The sequence below is a fragment of the Cetorhinus maximus genome, unplaced genomic scaffold (assembly GCF_964194155.1).
Source record: "Cetorhinus maximus unplaced genomic scaffold, sCetMax3.hap1.1 HAP1_SCAFFOLD_3036, whole genome shotgun sequence".
NCBI classification, from domain to species: Eukaryota; Metazoa; Chordata; class Chondrichthyes; order Lamniformes; family Cetorhinidae; genus Cetorhinus; species Cetorhinus maximus.
This window is the reverse complement of record NW_027598964.1, coordinates 1-20,000: the sequence shown is the minus strand read 5'-3', so window position 1 is coordinate 20,000 and position 20,000 is coordinate 1. Positions and strand designations below refer to the sequence as shown.

At 55.5% G+C, this 20,000-nt stretch overlaps 1 protein-coding gene across 1 annotated transcript in view; it reads right to left on the bottom strand.

The window, feature by feature from the left end:
* Nucleotides 1-16,682, bottom strand: part of LOC144677777 (AP-1 complex subunit gamma-1-like) — a 27,021-nt gene extending 10,339 nt beyond the window's left edge. Inside the window, exons 1-6 of the mRNA XM_078537799.1 lie at nucleotides 16,605-16,682; nucleotides 15,630-15,728; nucleotides 12,303-12,358; nucleotides 10,320-10,433; nucleotides 5,780-5,920; nucleotides 1,787-1,841 (exon numbers count right to left, since the gene is read on the bottom strand). Coding sequence (XP_078393925.1) covers nucleotides 1,787-1,841; nucleotides 5,780-5,920; nucleotides 10,320-10,433; nucleotides 12,303-12,358; nucleotides 15,630-15,728; nucleotides 16,605-16,625 — 486 coding nt within the window. The 5' untranslated portion in view covers nucleotides 16,626-16,682. The remainder of the gene's footprint in view (nucleotides 1-1,786; nucleotides 1,842-5,779; nucleotides 5,921-10,319; nucleotides 10,434-12,302; nucleotides 12,359-15,629; nucleotides 15,729-16,604) is intronic.
* Between the last annotated feature and the right edge of the window lie 3,318 nt (nucleotides 16,683-20,000).

Here is a 20,000-nt window from a genome sequence, read left to right as displayed (position 1 = left end):
CCAAGGGTGGAGCGATGGGAATCGGGGGAGGCTCGAGAGGGCAGAATCGGAGGAGCGCAGAGATCTCGGAGGGTTGGAGGGGCTGGAGGAAGTTACAGAGATAGGGAGGGTTGTAGGGGCTGGAGGAGGTTACAGAGATAGGGAGGGGTGTAGGGGGCTGGAGGAGGTTACAGAGATAGGGAGGGTTGTAGGGGCTGGAGGAGGTTACAGAGATAGGGAGGGGTGTAGGGGGCTGGAGGAGGTTACAGAGATAGGGAGGCGTGTAGGGGCTGGAGGAGGTTACAGAGATAGGGAGGGGTGTAGGGGCTGGAGGAGGTTACAGAGATAGGGAGGGGTGTAGGGGGCTGGAGGAGGTTACAGAGATAGGGAGGGGTGTAGGGGGCTGGAGGAGGTTACAGAGATAGGGAGGGGTGTAGGGGGCTGGAGGAGGTTACAGAGATAGGGAGGGGTGTAGGGGGCTGGAGGAGGTTAGAGAGATAGGGAGGGGTGTAGGGGGGCTGGAGGAGGTTACAGAGATAGGGAGGGTTGTAGGGGCTGGAGGAGGTTACAGAGATAGGGAGGGGTGTAGGGGGGCTGGAGGAGGTTACAGAGATAGGGAGGGGTGTAGGGGGCTGGAGGAGGTTACAGAGATAGGGAGGGGTGTAGGGGGCTGGAGGAGGTTACAGAGATAGGGAGGGGTGTAGGGGACTGGAGGAGGTTACAGAGATAGGGAGGGGTGTAGGGGGCTGGAGGAGGTTACAGAGATAGGGAGGGGTGTAGGGGGCTGGAGGAGGTTACAGAGATAGGGAGGGGTGTAGGGGGCTGGAGGAGGTTACAGAGATAGGGAGGGGTGTAGGGGGCTGGAGGAGGTTACAGAGATAGGGAGGGGTGTAGGGGGCTGGAGGAGGTTAGAGAGATAGGGAGGGGTGTAGGGGGGCTGGAGGAGGTTACAGAGATAGGGAGGGTTGTAGGGGCTGGAGGAGGTTACAGAGATAGGGAGGGGTGTAGGGGGGCTGGAGGAGGTTACAGAGATAGGGAGGGGTGTAGGGGGCTGGAGGAGGTTACAGAGATAGGGAGGGGTGTAGGGGGCTGGAGGAGGTTACAGAGATAGGGAGGGGTGTAGGGGCTGGAGGAGGTTACAGAGATAGGGAGGGGTGTAGGGGCTGGAGGAGGTTACAGAGATAGGGAAGAGTGTAGGAGCTGGAGGAGGTTACAGAGATAGGGAGAGATGTAGGGGCTGGAGGAGGTTACAGAGATAGGGAGGGGTGTAGGGGCTGGAGGAGGTTACAGAGATAGGGAGGGGTGTAGGGGCTGGAGGAGGTTACAGAGATAGGGAGGGGTGTAGAGGCTGGAGGAGGTTACAGAGATAGGGAGGGGTGTAGGGGGGCTGGAGGAGGTTACAGAGATAGGGAGGGGTGTAGGGTCTGGAGGAGGTTACAGAGATAGGGAGGGGTGTAGGGTCTGGAGGAGGTTACAGAGATAGGGAGGGTTGTAGGGACTGGAGGAGGTTACAGAGATAGGGAGGAGTGTAGGGGGCTGGAGGAGGTTACAGAGATAGGGAGGGGTGTAGGGGCTGGAGGAGGTTACAGAGATAGGGAGGGGTGTAGGGACTGGAGGAGGTTACAGAGATAGGGAGGGGTGTAGGGGCTGGAGGAGGTTACAGAGATAGGGAGGGGGTGAGCCCAGTGGAGGGATTGGGAACTCCGGTGTGAGTTTGAGGACTGAGGTGTTGCTGGGCGGAGGGTTGAGGTGGGTCTGAGGGTTCCCGCTGCCCCATGTCGAGTTAGTGCAGAGGGAAGTTACTCACTGTTGTCAGGACCCTCATGATGGTGTCAATGTGCCAGCGCTTCGAGGGGGCATACCTGTGGAGGGAGAGGGAGAACCTTCAGCACTCGCCTCACGCCTTCCCTCCGTCCCTCACCTCAACCTTCCCTCCGTCCCTCACCTCACACCTTCCCTCACTCCCACACCTCACCCCTTCCCTCCATCCCTCACCTCACCCTTCCCTCCATCCCTCACCTCACCCCTTCCCTCACTCCCACACCTCACCCCTTCCCTCCGTCCCTCACCTCACCCCTTCCCCTCACACCCACACCTCACCCCATCCCTCACACCCACCCCTCACCCTTCCCTCACCTCAACCCCTTCCCTCACTCCCTCACCTCAACCCCTTCCCTCACTCCCACACATCACCCTTCCCTCCGCCCTCACCTCACGCCTTCCTTCCGTTCCTCACCTCACCCTTCCCTCAATCCCACACATCACCCCTTCCCTCAATCCCTCACCTCACCCTTCCCTCCGTCCCTCACCTCACCCTTCCCTCCTTCCCTCACCTCACGCCTTCACTCCGTCCCTCACCTCACCCTTCCCTCCGTCCCTCACCTCATGCCTTCACTCCATCCCTCACTTCACCCTTCCCTCCATCCCTCACCTCACCCTTCCCTCCATCCCTCACCTCACCCTTCCCTCTGTCCCTCAACTCACGCCTTCCCTCCGTCCCTGACCTCACCCCTTCCCTCCGTTCCTTCCTCACACCTTCCCTCCGTCCCTCACCACATCCCATCCCTCACTCCCTCACCTCACGCCTCCCCTCACTCCCTCACCTCATGCCTCCCCTCACTCCCTCACCTCACCCCTTCCCTCACTCCCACCCCTCACCCCTTCCCTCACCTCACCCCTTCCCTCACTCCCTCACCTCACCCCTTCCCTCACTCCCTCACCTCAAACCCTTCCCTCATTCCCTCACCTCACCCCTTCCCTCACTCCCACACTTCACCCCTTCCCTCCGTCCCTCACCTCACCCCTTCCCTCCGTCCCTCACCTCACCCATCCCTCCGTCCCTCACCTCACCCTTCCCTCCGTCCCTTACCTCACCCTTCCCTCCGTCCCTCACCTCACCCTTCCCTCCATCCCTCACCTCACCCTTCCCTCCGTCCCTCACCTCACCCCCTTCCCTCCATCCCTCACCTCACCATTCCCTCACTCCCTCACCTCTCGCCTTCCCTCCGTCCCTCACCTCACACCTTCCCTCTATCCCTCACCTCATGCCTTCCCTCCATCCCACACCTCACCCCTTCCCTCAATCCCACACCTCACGCCTTCCTTCCATCCCTCACCTCACCCCTTCCCTCAATCCCTCACCTCACGCCTTCCCTCCGTCCCTCACATCACGCCTTCCCTCCGTCCCTCACCTCACGCCTTCCCTTCGTCCCTCACCTCACGCCTTCCCTCCGTCCCTCACCTCACCCCTTCCCTCACTCCCTCACCTCACGCCTTCCTCACTCCCTCACCTCACCCCTTCCCTCACTCCTCACCTCACACCTTCCCTCCATCCCTCACCTCACACCTTCCCTCTGTCCCTCACTCACGCCTTCCCTCACTCTCTCACCTCACCCCTTCCCTCACTCCCTCACCTCACCCCTTCCCTCACTCCCTCACCTCACCCCTTCCCTCACTCCCTCACCTCACCCCTTCCCTCACTCCCTCACCTCACCCGCTCCCCTCCCTCACCTCACCCCGTTCCCTCAATCCCACACCTCACCCCTTCCCTCACTCCCTCACCTCACCCCTTCCCTCACTCCCTCACCTCACCCCTTCCCTCACTCCCACACCTCATGCCTTCCCTCCTTCCCTTACCTCACCCCTCTCCTCACTCCCTCACCTCACCCCTTCCCTCTGTCCCTCACCTCACCCCTCCCCTCACTCCCTTCACCCCTTCCCTCACTCCTACACCTCATGCCTTCCCTCCATCCCTCACCTCACCCCCTTCCTTCCATCCCTCACCTCACCCCTTCCCTCCGTCCCTCACCTCACCCCTTCCCTCACTCCCACCCCTCACCCCTTCCCTCTGTCCCACACCGCAGTGACCTCCTCTACCACCTCCCTCACTCCTCCTGTACTCCATGCCTGTCTTCCACGTTTTCTCCTACCCTCCCTCTCCCTCTGTCCCTCTCACTCACTCACTCACTCTCCCTTTCCCCACCTCTCTTTCTCCCTCTCCAGCTCTCTCCTTCCCTCCCTCTCTCTCTCATTTACTCACTCTCCCTTTGTGCCTCTCTCTCGCCAACTCTCTCTCCTCCTCTTCTTTCTCTCCTTCCCTCCCTCTCTCTCGCTCTCTCATTCGCTCACTCTCCTTTCACACCCCTCTCTCTCTCTCTCCAGCTGTCTCTCCTTCTCTCCCCCTCTCTCTCACTCTCTCATTCACTCACTCTCCCTTTCACCCCCCTCTCTCTCTCCAGCTCTCTCTCCTTCCCTCCCTCTCTTCTCTCCTCTCCTTTCTTGTCTGTCTCATTCCCTCTTCCTCTCATCCCCTCTCTTCCCCTCTCCCTCTCTCCTCCCCTCTCTCTCCCTATCTCTCTCTTTCTCTCTCCCTCTCTTTCCTTTATCCTCTCTTTCTGTTTCTCTCTCTCTATCTCTCTTCCCCTCTTTCACTCTTTACCTCTCTCTTCCTATTTACCCCACTCTCTCTCTCTATCCATTTCTCTTTCACTTTCTCTCTTTCCATTTCTCTTTCTTTACATCTTTCTATCTCTCTCTTTCCCCCCTCTGTCTCCATTTCTCTCTCTCTTTTTTCCCTATATCTCTTTCCCTCTCTCTTTTTCTGTCTCTTCCCTCGTTCCCTTTCTCTCTTTCCCTCTCTCTCTCTCTTTCCCTCCTTCTCTCTTTCCATCTCTCTCACTCTTTCCCCCTCTCTCATTCCATCTCTCCTTCTCTTCCCCCCCGCCACTCTCTCTCTCCCTTTATCCCCTCGCTCTTTCACCCACCTTCGTTTCCTCTCTGTACTCTCTCCTTCTCTGCTTCCTTCCCTCTCTCTCTAAATCACTCACTCTCCCTTTCATCCCCCTCTCTCTCTCTCTCCAGCTCTCTCTCCTTCTCTCCTTCCCTCCCTCTCTTCTCTCCTCTCCTTTCTTGTCTGTCTCATTCCCTCTTCCTCTCATCCCCCCTCTCTCCCCCTCTCTCCCTCTTCCCCTCTCCCTCTTTCCCCGCCTCTCCCTATCTCTCTCTTTCTCTCTCCCTCTCTTTCATTTATCCTCTCTTTCTGTTTCTCTCTCTCTATCTCTCTTCCCCTCTCTCACTCTTTATTTACTCCACTCTCTCTCTCTATCCATTTCTCTTTCACTTTCTCTCTTTCCATTTCTCTTTCCTTACATCGTTCTATCTCTCTCTCTTCCCCCCTCTGTCTCCATTTCTCTCTCTCTTTTTTCCCTACGTCTCTATCCCTCTCTCTCTTTCCGCCTCTTCCTCATTCCCTTTCTCTCTTTCCCTCTCTCTCTCTCTCTTTCCCTCCTTCTCTCTTTCCCTCTCTCTCACTCTTTCCCCCCTCTCTCATTCCATCTCTCCTTCTCTTCCCCCTCCGCCACTCTCTCTCTCTCTCTCTCTCCCTTTATCCCCTCGCTCTTTCACCCACCCTCGTTTCCTCTCTGTACTCATGCCCGATGAATCCTCCCTCCCCTATATCCCGGGTAGCTCTCTGTTGGATCTATACTGCCCACCCCACCTCCACTGACCACTGAGACCCCCCCACTCTCAAACCCTCACCCCCCCTCCATCCTCCACCACTCGCCAAAGTCACAATGTCCGTTCGAAACCCCTGATATCTTTCAAAAGAGTCAAAACTGGGCTCCTCTGGTGTAGCGAGGGGAGGAGGGGAAGTGGAGGGGAACTTGATTCACACCAGATCCAGTCAACGGGACCATCCGCCCACCCACCTCTCCCCAAACAAACACCACCCATCCCTCCCCACCCCGAACGCCAGCCTGCCCCGCACCCCCCGGCCTGCAAGCCACACCCCCTCACTTACTTTTCTGCCGCGAGGAAGATTCCGGAAGTGCAGTCGGCCTTTAGCTCCGGGCCGCAGTCGTCCAGCACGTTGAGGAGCTCCTTCATCATCCCTCGCACGTTCGTGGCGTTGACCAAGGCCAGGCTCAGTTCCAGGGCCCGTCTTGGTGGAGCGACAGAGCGGGGGAGAGAGCAGGAGAGAGAGAGCGGGAGAGAGAGCGGGAGAGAGAGAGCGGGAGAGAGAGAGCGGGAGAGAGAGCGGGAGGGAGAGAGAGAGAGAGCGGGAGAGAGAGCGGGAAAGAGAGAGCGGGAGAGAGCAGGAGAGAGAGCGGGAGAGAGAGAGAGAGAGAGCGGGAGAGAGAGCGGGAGAGAGAGCGGGAGAGAGAGAGCGGGAGAGAGAGGGAGAGAGAGAGAGGGAGAGCGGGAGAGAGAGAGAGAGAGCGGGAGGGAGAGAGAGAGCGGGAGGGAGAGATGGAGGAAGAGAGGGAGGGAGAGAGAGCGGGAGAGAGACAGGGATAGAGAGGGAGAGAGGGAGACAGGGATAGAGAGAGAGGGAGAGAGAGTGGGGAGAGAGAGCGCGAGAGAGAGAGGGGGAGAGAGAGGGGAGAGAGATGGGGAGAGAGAGGGAGAGAGAGATAGGGAGAGAGAGATAGGGAGAGAGAGGGAGAGAGAGAGGGAGAGAGAGAGGGAGAGAGAGAGGGAGAGAGAGAGGGAGAGAGAGAGAGCGGGAGAGAGAGCGGGAGAGAGAGCGAGAGAGGGAGAGAAAGAGAGGGAGAGAGAGAGAGGGAGGGAAAGAGGGAGGTAGAGCGGGAGAGAGAGGGAGGGAGAGAGGGAGGGAGAGAAAGAGAGGGAGAGAGCGCGGGAGAGGGAGAGGGAGGGAAAGCGGGAGAGAGAGGGAGGGAGAGAGGGAGGGAGAGCGGGGAAGAGATTGGGGAGAGAGCGGGAGAGAGAGAGAATGGGACAGAGAGAGAGAGAGGGAGAGAGGGAGAGAGGGAGAGAGGGAAAGAGCACAGGAAAGAGAGAGCAGGAGAGAGAGAGGGAGAGAGCACGGGAGAGAGAGCATGGGAGAGAGGGAGAGAGGGAGACAGGGATAGAGAGAGGGAGAGATGGAGACAGAGAGAGGGAGAGAGAGTGGGGAGAGAGAGAGAGGGGGGGCAGAGGGGTGGAGAGAGAGAGGCAGATAAAGAGGCAGAGGGAGAGACAGAGAGGGAGAGACAGAGAGAGAGAGACAGAGAGGGAGATGGAGAGAGGGAGATAGATAGAGAGACAGAGAGAGAGAGAGACACAGAGAGAGAGAGGGAGAGAGGGGGAGAGGGAGAGAGAGAGGGGGAGAGGGGAGAGGGGGAGAGGGGGAGAGGGGGAGAGAGAGAGGGACAAAGGGATGATGAGTAATACTGATGGACTGAGTGTCTGTGTGAGACGGGGTAAATGGATTCCCTGTGTAAGTGAGATCCCGAACCTCGGTCCCAGAGAGACCTCGAGGGATGTAGGGGGCTGGAGGAGGTTACAGGGATAGTGAGGGGGTGAGGGTGGTGGAGGAGGTGGTGGAGAGACCTCGAGGATGGGGGGGGGGTGGATTAACAAACCGAGGCGATGTGAGAACCAGAGACTCCCGGTGACATGAAACCTGCTTTTCTCAAACTGGTCTGAGCCTGGACCCCGGGAGGAGGGTCTCACCTCATATCGACACCATCGCCGAGGCTGACCATTACCCTCACCGGGAACATCGCCCAGAATCACCTGGAAACTACAGTCCCTCGGTTCACCACCCTCACACCCTCCCTATCCCTGTAACCCCCTCCACCACCCTCACACCCTCACTATCTCTGTAACCCCCTCCACCACCCTCACACCCTCCCTATCCCTGTAACCTCCTCTACCACCCTCACTATCCCTGTAACCCCCTCCACCACCCTCACACCCTCACTATCTCTGTAACCTCCTGCACCACCCTCACCCCCTCACTATCCCTGTAACCCCCTCCACCACCCTCACACCCTCACTATCCCTGTAACCTCCTCCACCACCCTCCCTATCCCTGTAACCTCCTCCACCTCCCTCAGCCCCTCCCTATCTCTGTAACCTCCTCTACCACCCTCACACCCTCACTATCTCTGTAACCTCCTCTACCACCCTCACCCCCTCACTATCCCTGTAACCTCCTCCACCACCCTCACACCCTCCCTATCTCTGTAACCCCCTCCACCACCCTCACACCCTCCCTATCCCTGTAACCTCCTCTACCACCCTCACACCCTCCCTATCTCTGTAACCCCCTCCACCACCCTCACCCCCTCACTATCCCTGTAACCTCCTCCACCAACCTCACTATCCCTGTAACCTCCTCCACCACCCTCACACCCTCACTATCCCTGTAACCTCCTCCACCACCCTCACTATCCCTGTAACCCCCTCCACCACCCTCACTATCCCTGTAACCTCCTCCCCCACCCTCACACCCTCCCTATCCCTGTAACCTCCTCCACCACCCTCACACCCTCACTATCCCTGTAACCTCCTCCACCACCCTCACTATCCCTGTAACCCCCTCCACCACCCTCACTATCCCTGTAACCTCCTCCACCACCCTCACACCCTCCCTATCCCTGTAACCTCCTCCACCACCCTCACCCCCTCACTATCCCTGTAACCTCCTCCACCACCCTCACACCCTCCCTATCCCTGTAACCCCCTCCACCACCCTCACTATCCCTATAACCTCCTCCACCACCCTCACTATCCCTGTAACCTCCTCCACCACCCTCACACCCTCCCTATCCCTGTAACCTCCTCCACCACCCTCCCTATCCCTGTAACCTCACCCCCTCACTATCCCTGTAACCTCCTCCACTACCCTCACCCCCTCACTATCTCTGTAACCTCCTCTACCACCCTCACCCCCTCACTATCCCTGTAACCTCCTCCACCACCCTCACTATCCCTGTAACCTCCTCCACCACCCTCACCCCCTCACTATCCCTGTAACCTCCTCCACCACCCTCACTATCCCTGTAACCTCCTCTACTACCCTCACTATCCCTGTAACCTCCTCTACCACCCTCACTATCCCTGTAACCCCCTCCACCACCCTCACCCCCTCACTATCCCTGTAACCTCCTCCACCACCCTCACACCCTCCCTATCCCTGTAACCTCCTCCACCACACTCACCCCCTCCCAATCCCTGTAACCTCCTCCACCACCCTCACCCCCTCACTATCCCTGTAACCTCCTCCACCACCCTCACCCCCTCACTATCTCTGTAACCTCACACTCCTCCCTCACTATCCCTGTAACCTCCTCCACCACCCTCACCCCCTCACTATCCCTGTAACCTCCTCCACCACCCTCACCCCCTCACTATCTCTGTAACCTCCTCCACCACCCTCACCCCCTCACTATCACTGTAACCTCCTCCGGCCCCTACACCCCTCCCTATCTCTGTAACCTCCTCCAGCCCCCTACATCCCTCCCTATCTCTGTAACCGCCTCCAGCCCCTACACCCCTCCCTATCTCTGTAACCTCCTCCACCACCCTAACCCCTTATTATCCCTGTAACCTCCTCCACACCCTCACCCCCTCACTATCCCAGTAACCTCCTCTACCACCCTAACCCCTCACTATCTCTGTAACCTCCTCCACCACCCTCATCCCCTCACTATCGCTGAAACCTCCTACACCACTCTCATCCTCTCCCTATCTCTGTAACCTCCTCCAGCCCCTGCAACCCTCCCTATCTCTGTAACCTCCTCCAGCCCCCTACAACACTCCCTATCTCTGTAACCTCCTCCAGCCCCCTACACCCCTCCCTGTCTCTGTAACCTCCTCCAGCCATCTACAACCCTCCCTATTCCTGTAACCCCCTCCAGTCCCTACACCCTCCCTATCTCTGTAACCCCCTCCAGCCCCCTACAACCCTCCCTATCTCTGTAACCTCCTCCAGCCCCCTACACCCCTCCCTATCTCTGTAACCTCCTCCAGCCCCCTACACCCCTCCCTTTCTCTGTAACCTCCTCCAGCCCCCTACACCCCTCCCTATCTCTGTAACCTCCTCCAGCCCCCTACATCCCTCCCTATCCCTGTAACCGCCTCCAGCCCCTACACCCCTCCCTATCTCTGTAACCTCCTCCAGCCCCCTACACCCCTCCCTTTCTCTGTAACCTCCTCCAGCCCCCTACACCCTTCCCTATCTCTGTAACCTCCTCCAGCCTCCTATGACCCTCCGAGATCTCTGCGCTCCTCCATTCTGCCCTCTCGAGCCTCCCCCGATTCCCATCGCTCCACCATTGGCAGCCGGGCCTTCAGCTTCCTGGGGGGTGGGGTTGCCCTAAGCTCTGGAAGTCCCTCCTTAAACCTCTCCGTCCCCCACTCTCTCTCTCTCTCTCTCTCTCCTCCTTTGGCATGCTCCCTAAGACCTATGTCTTTGACCGAGCTTTTTGGTCAACTAATGTGCCTTTATATGGCTTGAGGTCCAATGTAGTTTCACAATGGCTCCTGTGAAGTGCCGTGGGGATGTTTTAGTGTGTCGGCGGGCGCTACGCCAATGCAGTTCTCATCGTTACCTCTTCATCGTCGCGTCGGGGTCCTTCAGGCAGTCCACGATGGTGCTACGATGCCTCTGGACCGCGATGTGGTCGGACTGGACCATCTTGAGGAGCGAGGTCAAGGCCACGTACCTGAGACGGGGTTAAGACGGAGGTCAGAGAGGGTTTAAGTGGGGGGGAGCGTTGGGGGAGGGAATCAGGGTGCAAGAGACAATGACAAAAACTGCCCAGGCGGCTACAAGCCTTGCATTCCACCAAGTGGGATGAAGACAGACGCTGCAAACCCCACTGGGGACTGTGAAACACCCCACCCCCACCTCCCCCCGCCCACCCAACACCCCCATGTCGATTCACACCATCCCGAGACTCTTCAAACGTTCCTGAGGTGGGGACATCGACATGCGACAGCCTGTTCTGAAACAATAACTGCAGCGGGTATGGGCTTCCCAGGATTCCTCTGGAATATACAGTCGGCAGGGGGACTTTTAAGGGCTCCTTACCAGGCAGGAGAGGGAGAGCAGAAGACGGTGCTGTGCTGAACACAGCCTGTTCTGAAACAATAACTGCAGCAGGTATGGGCTTCACAGGATTCCTCTGGAATATACAGCCGGCAGGGCACTTTGGAGGACTCCTTACCAGGCAGGGGAGGGAGGGCAGGAGACGGCGCTGTGCTGAACACAGCCTGTTCTGAAACAATAACTGCAGCAGGCAAGGACTTCACAAGATTCCTCTAGAATATACAGTCAGCAGGGGGACTTTGAAGGACTCCTTACCAGGCAGGGGAGGGAGAGCAGAAGACGGTGCTGTGCTGAACACAGCCTGTTCTGAAACAATAACTGCAGCGGGTATGGGCTTCACGGGATTCCTCTGGAATATACAGTCAGCAGGGGGACTTTGGAGGACTCCTTACCAGGCAGGGGAGGGAGAGCAGGAGACGGTGCTGTGCTGAACACAGCCTGTTCTGAAACAATAACTGCAGCAGGCATGGGCTTCACTTCACAGGATTCCTCTGGAATATACAGTCGGCAGGGGGTCTTTGAAGGACTTCTTACCAGGCAGGGGAGGGAGAGCAGAAGACGGTGCTGTGCTGAACACAGCCTGTTCTGAAACAATAACTGCAGCGGGTATGGACTTCACGGGATTCCTCTGGAATATACAGTCAGCAGGGGGACTTTGGAGGACTCCTTACCAGGCAGGGGAGGGAGAGCAGGAGACGGCGCTGTGCTGAACACAGCCTGTTCTGAAACAATAACTGCAGCAGTCGCCTGAAAGTCTCGACTTCGGGTCTCTTGGCGGGACACGGGTCAACCTTGTGTGCGAGTGAGGGGCGGGGCTAGGCCACTCGGCCCCTCGAGCCTTGCTACCCTCCCCCCCTTCAATAAGACCGCGGCTAGCCCGATTGGAACCTCAACCCCACACTCCCTGCTCACCACCACCCCCCCCGATAACCTTTCACCCCCCTTGTGAATCAAGAACCTATCTCGATCGGCCTTAATAATATTCACAGACTCTGCCCCCACCTCCTCGTGAGGGAGAGAGTTCCAAACACTCACCCCACCCCTCCACTCGGAGAGGAAACATTTCTCCTCGTCTCTGTCCTAAACGGACCACCCCCTCATTTTTAAACAGTGACCCCTCTCCCCTCGTTCTAGATTCTCCCACAAGAGGAAACATCCTCTCCCCATCCCACCCTGTCCGAGACCCTCCCCTCCCTCAGGATCTTAAAAGGTTTCGATCGAGTCGCCTCTCACTCTTCTAAACTCCGGCGGATACAAGGCCTAACCTTGTCCGGCCTTCCCTCATAAAACAGCCCGCGCATTCCCGGGGTTAAAGTCTCCGAACGGCTTCCCGCGCGTCGACATCCTTTCCTTAAAGATTTAACGGCGCTTTTTTTTTGGGGGGGTGGTTGGGGAGCGTTTGGGATTCCCTTGTGCAGTCGTGTGACCATCGAAAAGAAAAAGGCCAAAGGCCTCCCGACCGAGGCCTCCGGCCTGTTCTTACCGGATGTTCTTATCGTTGTTCAAGAGGAATCGGCCCAGAATGTTGACAGCCAGGACCTGAAGCAAAAAGAGAGAGAGAGAGACTTAAAGAGACATCGGAAAGCTCGGCTCCAAACAGGAGGCCGCAGGCAACCTCGGTCCGGCCAATAGCCTCTGTCGGGCCTACCTGGTGAGGCTGCGGGGCCTGCTTCCCCGTGTCCAGCGGCAGAGAGCGGGTCACACCTCCTTCGAGGGCCAGGAGCCCGCTGGAGGAATTTGTGCTTTTTTTTTTCGTCCAAAGAGGCTCTGCCTCTGAATGAACGAGAGCAAGGGCCTCGGACTGAACATCAAAAAGTTAGGGTGTTATGTCTGTGTCTGTGTGTGTCAGTGTGTGTGTGAGTGGGAGTGTGTGTGAGTGAGAGTGGGTGTGAGTGTGTGTATGAGACCTTTGTGTCTGCCTGTCTGTCTTTCTGTGTGTGTGTCGATGTTCCTGTATGTGTGTGTGTTTCTGTGCATGTGTGTCTGTGTGTGTGAGAGAGGGAGTTTGTGTGTGTGTGTGTGTGTCTATGTTTCTGTGTGTGTGTGCGTGTCTATGCAATAGTGTGTCTGTGTTTCCGTGTGTGTGTGCGTCTGTGCGTGAGTGTCTATGTTTCTGTGTGTGTGTGCGTCTGTGAGTGTGTCTGTGTTTCTCTGTGTGTGTGCATCTGTGCTTGAGTATCTGTGTTTCTGTGTGTGTGTGTCTGTGCGAGAGTGTCTGTGTTTCTCTGTGTGTGTGTGTGCATCTGTGCATGTGTGTCTATGTTTGTGTGCATGTGTGTGTGTGTGCATCTGTGACTGTGTATCTGTGTTTCTCTGTGTGTGTGTGTGTGTGTCTGTGCTTGTGTGTCTGTGTTTCTGTGTGTGTGTGCATCTGTGCATGTGTGTGCATCTGTGCTTGAATGTCTGTGTTTCTGTGTATGTGCATCTATGCGTGTTTGTCTATGTTTGTGTGCGTGTGAGAGCATGTGTGTGTGCATCTGTGTGTGAGTGTCTATGTTTCTGTGTGTGTGTGCATCTGTGAGTGTGTGTTTGTGTTTCTGTGTGTGTGTGCATCTGTGCATGTGTGTCTATGTTTGTGTGCATGTTTGTGTGTGTGCATCTGTGCCTGTGTATCTGTGTTTCTGTGTGTGTGTGCATCTGTGCATGAGTTTGTGTTTCTGTGTGTGTGTGCATGTGTGTCTATGTTTGTGTGCATGTGTGTGTGTGCACCTGTGCCTGTGTATCTGTGTTTCTGTGTGTGAGTGTCTATGTTTCTGTGTGTGTGTGCGTCTGTGTGTGTCTGTGTTTCTGTGTGTGTGTGTGTGCGTCTGTGAGTGTGTGTCTGTGTTTTTGTGTGTGTGTGTGCGTCTGTGAGTGAGTGTGTGTGTGTGTGTGTGTGTGTGTGAATCTGTGCATGTGTGTCTATGTTTGTGTGTGTGTGTGTGTGCATGCGTGCGTGGATCTGTATCTGTGTTTCTGTGTGTGTGCATCTGTGCTTGAGTGTCTGTGTTTCTGTGTATGTGCATCTGTGCGTGTGTGTCTATGTTTGTGTACGTGTGTGTGTGTGTGTGTGTGTGTGCGTGTGCGTCTGTGCCTGTGTTTCTGTGTGTGTGTGTGTCTGTGCGTGAGTGTCTGTGTTTCTGTGTGTGTGTGCATCTGTGCGTGAGTGTCTGTGTTTCTGTGTATGTGCATCTGTGCGTGTGTGTCTATGTTTGTGTACGTGTGTGTGTGTGTGTGTGCGTGTGCGTGTGCGTCTGTGCCTGTGTTTCTGTGCGTGTGTGCGTCTGTGCGTGAGTGTCTGTGTTTCTGTGTCATGCTGGTTTGTTTATTTCCCGCTAATTCTATGCAAATTGCACCCAATTCCTTAGCAATCTCTGTGAGTTCCGCCCACATTGTGCGTAACTGTCCAGTAACTCCGTGTAAATTCGCTGTAAATTCGACAGACCTGCGTGTAAAGCCTGTGGGAATACAGCCATTTCCTGCAAACTCTGCCGATTTTTGCGTGAATTCCCCGCGCAAATTCGGCGCACGTTCGAGGTGACGCGCTGGAAATTCGCGTCGATTCCGCATCGACCCAGCCAAAATTTGACATAACTCCATCCGCACACGACGCAGGCTCCCTGGAGCTCCCGCGAAATGGAAGAGCTCTGACGAATCCTACAAAATCCGATGTAAGACCCTGGGTAAACTCGACGCCAGCGCTGTGTTAAAAAAACATGGCGTTTGGTGTAAACCCTGTGACAGTCGCTATCGATCCTACGGACGATCTCCACGAGATGGTAAGTCAAACCTCGGTGGGCTTCTGGTGCTTTTGAACAGTTGCATGGACCATTGGCAAAATTCCGGGCATTTTGTTGAATTCGAGAAGGGGGGAGTGAAATCTTGCACCTAGCTAGCAGAGACCAAGCAATAGGTTTATATCACGGATAAAGCTGGTACTATGTTGTTAGAAGAGGTGGGGTTCAAAGGGGCTGGCGACACAATGAGAATTTACACTCGATGAGATGCGCTGGGTATAACAAGATAGCAGTTTTGTGTGTGTGTGTGCAGGGCAGGGGCCAACGTAAGATCACAGCCTGTAAAGCTACCGCTGTGTCTGCACAGGAACCAAAGTGAAAAGAAGCTCATTTTGAATTCGTAAAAGTGAAAACGCTTTGTCCGGTGTCTGGTTAACGTCTCTGGGTAGCTGTGGCCTTAACGGAGATTAGTTTGGGAATGTGTTAAAAGACCATAAGACCATAGGAGCAGAAATTAGGCCATTCGGCCCATCGAGTCTGCTCCGCCATTCGATCGCGGCTGATAAGTCTCTCAACCCCCATTCTCCCGCCTTCTCCCCGTCACCTTTGATCCCCCCCTTACCCAATCGAGAACCTATCCATCTCCGTCTTAAATACACTCAATGACCCATGGCCTCCACAGCCTTCTGTGGCAATGAACTCCATCGATTCACCGCTCTCTCTGGCTAAAGAAGTTTCTCCTCATCTCTGTTCTAAAAGGTCTTCCCTTTACTCTGAGGCTGTGCCCCTCGGGGTCCTAGTCTCTCCTACTCATGGAAACATCTTCCCCCGCGTCCCACTCTATCCAGGCCTTTCAGTATTCTGTAAGTTCTGTGTAAGTGATGATAGTAGTGATTTAGCAGCCATGTGTACATACATATTTTAAGCTGTGCAAATTAATAAAATGTTTCATTTGGTTTAAGGTAAAACCTTCGAGAGCTGGTGGTCCGATTCCTGAATTTAGAGTCGCACCTCAAACACGACGCTTAAAAATTATAGGTTATGACAGTTGTTTCAAGTTTCCCTCCGGGATTTTTAAATAACTGAAGCCTTACGCGTAGTCCGCTCTCGGACTTGATGTCCATGATGGTCAGCACTGTCTCGTACAGGATGGCGTTGCCGGGGTTCTTGCTCGTCTCTGTGTTCGTAGCGACCTGGATCAGCAGGAGAGAGGTGAGCACAGGATCAGACTGGACTCCAGGCGTGGGAGAGGGAGAGCCGCGGACATAGGGCGATCAGATGGCGGGCGTGCCGAGACAGGTGGGCTGAACAGGCGGACCCAGGGCAGGGAAATGTGAGGGGAGGTGACAGAGGTAGGGAGGGGTGTAGGGGGGGCTGGAGGAGGTTACAGAGATAGGGAGGGGTGTAGGGGGTGCTGGAGGAGTTAACAGAGATAGGGAGGGGTGTAGGGGGTGCTGGAGGAGGTTACAGAGATAGGGAGGGGTGTAGGGGGCTGGAGGAGGTTACAGAGATAGGGAGGGTTGTAGGGGCTGGAGGAGGTTACAGAGATAGGGAGGGGTGTAGGGGGCTGGAGGAGGTTACAGAGATAGGGAGGAGTGTAGGGGGCTGGAGGAGGTTACAGAGACAGTGAGGGGTGTAGGGGGCTGGAGGAGGTTACAGAGACAGGGAGGGGTGTAGGGGGCTGGAGGAGGTTACAGAGATAAGGAGGGGGACCGAGTATGAACACACGCTAAGTGTGGAGAAGGTGGTCTCTCTCAATGAGGATCTCTTCAGGGTTGGAATTGGTCAAAGACTTGAAGAAACTCCAAGTGTTCTGCTCGAGGGGAGGGAATGGGACTGTTTCTATCCACGAGGGGTGCAGACTAGGCGATAGGTAAAGTCAGAAGAGCCTCGGCTGAGTGTAATGTACCCATCGGGTCTCCGGGTCAGTACCTTGTGGGGTTAAAGACCCTCTGCTGATACATCAATGGAACCCAAGGCTAGAACCCGCTACCAAGGAGAGAAGGGGTCTCTTGTACCCGGGGGGGGATTGTGGGAAGGGGATAAGGAGGGAGGGTCTCTGAACTGACCTGTGCGAGGACATCATTCATGGCTTCGCTGCTATCATCATCGTTCCTTCCTAGAATCCTCAGCAGTCTTAATATCCGCACCTGGGAAAACACAGATAAGGACATCATGGCCCCCATTCCATTCGCAACTCCTCAGATACTGAAGCAGCCCCGTGTCCAAATGCAGCAAGACCTGGACAATATCGAGGCTCGGGGCTGACCAGTGGCCAGTAACATTCGCGCCCACACACACACAAGGGTCAGGCAATGACCATCTCCAACAAGAGAGAATCCAACCATCGCCTCCCCTTGACGTTCAATGGCATCACCATCGCTGAATCCCCCACTGTCAACATCCTGGGGGCTTACCATTGACCAGAAACTGAACTGGGGACCTAGCCATATAAATACTGTGGCTACAAGAGCAGGTCAGAGGCTGGGAATCCTGCGGAGAGTAACTCACCTCCTGACTCCCCAAAGCCTGTCCACCATCTACAAAGCACAAGTCAGGAGTGTGATGGGGACACTCCCCACTTTGCCTGGATGAGTTGCAGCTCCCACAACACTCGAGAAGCTCGACACCGTCCAGGACAAAGCAGCCCCCGCTCGATCGGCAGCCCATCCACAAACATTCACTCCCTCCACCCACCCACCGACGCACAGTAGCAGCAGCGTGTGTACCATCTACAAGAAGCACTGCAGCAACTCGCCAAGGCTCCTTCGACAGCGCCGCCCAAACCCACGACCGCTACCGTCTAGAAGGACGAGGGCAGCAGGCACATGGGGAACACCCACCACCTGGAAGTTCCCCTCTGAGCCCCTCACCATCCCGACTTGGAAATATATCGGCCGTTCCTTCACTGTCGCTGGGTCAAAATCCTGGAACTCCCTCCCTAACAGCACCGTGGGTGTACCTACACCACACAGGGGACAAAATACTGGAACTCCCTCCCTAACAGCGCTGTGGGTGTACCTACACCACACGGACAAAATCGTAGAACTCCCTCCCTAACAGCGCTGTGGGTGTACCTACACCACACAGGGGACAAAATCCTGGAACTCCCTCCCTAACAGCACCGTGGGTGTACCTACACCACACAGGGGACAAAATCCTGGAACTCCCTCCCTAACAGCGCCGTGGGTGTACCTACACCACACAGGGGACAAAATCCTGGAACTCCCTCCCTAACAGCGCCGTGGGTGTACCTACACCACACAGGGGACAAAATCCTGGAACTCCCTCCCTAACAGCGCTGTGGGTGTACCGACACCACACAGGGGACTGCAGCGGTTCAAGAAGGCGGCTCACCCACCCCCTTCTCAAGGGGGCAATTGGGGAGGGGGCAATAAATGCTGGGCCCGGCCAGCGAGGCCCACAATCCCCGTGAATGAACATGAAAACAGCTACCCAGAGACGTTAACCAGACACCGGGTCAAAGCGTTTTCACCTTTAGAAATTCAAAATGAGCTTCTGTTCACTTTGGTTCCTGTGCAGACACCGCGGTAGCTTTACAGGCTGTGATCTTACATTGGCCCTCTGCCCCGCACACACACACACACACACACACAAAACTGCTATCTTGTTATACCCAGCGCATCTCATTGAGTGTGAATTCTCATTGTATCGGCAGCCCCTTTGAACCCCACCTCTTCTAACAATAAAACCCCCTTTCGTAGAAACCAGCTTTATCCGTGATTATAAACCTATTGCTTGGTCTCTGCTAGCTAGGTGCAAGATTTCACTCCCCACCTTCTCGAATGCTCTATGCAACAAAATGCAAACGCACTCTACCTCTCTTACACCTCCAAACCAGTACACGTCAAAACTCCCAGACTATCTGGCTTCAATCCAGTTAAGACACACCCATAGACTAAACCTCTATTTTAACTAAATAATTCCCAGTGCGCATTAATATCTTCATGACAGAATTACAGAATCGCACAGTGCAGAAGAGGCCCTTCAGCCCATCGAGTCTGCACCGGACACGTGAGAAACACCTGACCTACCTACCTAATCCCCCATTGACCAGCACTTGGCCCCATAGCCTTGAATGTTTATGAGGTGCCAAGTGCTCACCTAGGTACTTTTTAAAGGATGTGAGGCTAACCCACCCTCCACCACCCTCCCCAGGCAGCACATTCCAGACCCTCACCACCCTCTGGGTTAAAAAAGCTTTTCCTCACATCCCCCCCCCTCTAAACCTCCTGCCCCTCACCTTGAACTTATGTCCCTCTCGTGACTGACCCTTCAACTAAGGGGAACAGCTGCTCCCTATCCCACCCTGTCCATGCCCCCTCATAATCTTGTACACCTCGATCAGGTCACCCCTCAGTCCAACGAAAACAACCCAAGTCTATCCCAACCTCTCTTCATCACTTCAATGTTTCATCCCCAGGCAACATCCTGGTGAATCTCCTCTGCACCCACCTCCAGTGCCATCACATCCTTCCTATAATGTGGCGACCAGAACTGCGCACAGTACTCCAGCTGTGGCCTCACCGAGGGTCTATACAATTCCAACATGACCTCCCTACTTTTATAATCTATGCCTCGATTGATAAAGGCAAGTGTCCCATATGCCTATTTCACCACCCCCACTAACATGCCCCTCCGCCTTCAGAGATCTGTGGACACACACACGCCAAGGTCCCTTTGTTCCTCAGAACTTCCTAGTGCCATGCCATTCATTGAATACTTCCTCGTCAAATTACTCCTTCCAAAGTGTTATCACCCCACACTTTTCAGGGTTAAATTCCAATCTGCCACTTATCTGCCCATTTGACCATTTTCCTGTAACTCTTTCGAGTTATCAACAGATCGCATGTAACTCTTTCGAGTACATTCACAGTGCTTGGTTTCCGGGAGTGGGACATGAACCCACAACCTTCTGACTCAAAGGCGAGGGTGCTATCAACTGAGCCACAGCTGACACCTCACCATCTTCCTGTAGCCCAAGACACTCAACCTCACTGTGAACCACCCGGCCAATCTTTGTGTCATCCGCAAACTTACTAATCCTACCCCCCACATCTATATCGTTTATATAAATGATGAATAATAGGGGACCCAGCACAGATCCCTGTGGCACGCCACTGGACACTGGCTTCCAGTCACTAAAGCATCCTTCTGTCATCACCCTCTGTCTCCTACAACTAGGCCAATTTTGAATCCACCTTATCAAACTATGTAAAAGTCTCACATGTGGAACCTTGTCAAAAGCTTTGCTGAAATCCAGATAAACTACATCGACTACGCTGCCCTCATCTACCCTCCTCAAGAGAATTCAACCCAATTTGTTAGGCCTCCCTCTGACACGGGAATGCCCGGCACAGAGGGTGGGGTGGGGAGGGCGTCCGCAGCGGCCCAAGGGGGCAATTAGGGATGGGCAACAAACGAGGGCCCACCCGCCCGCCTCC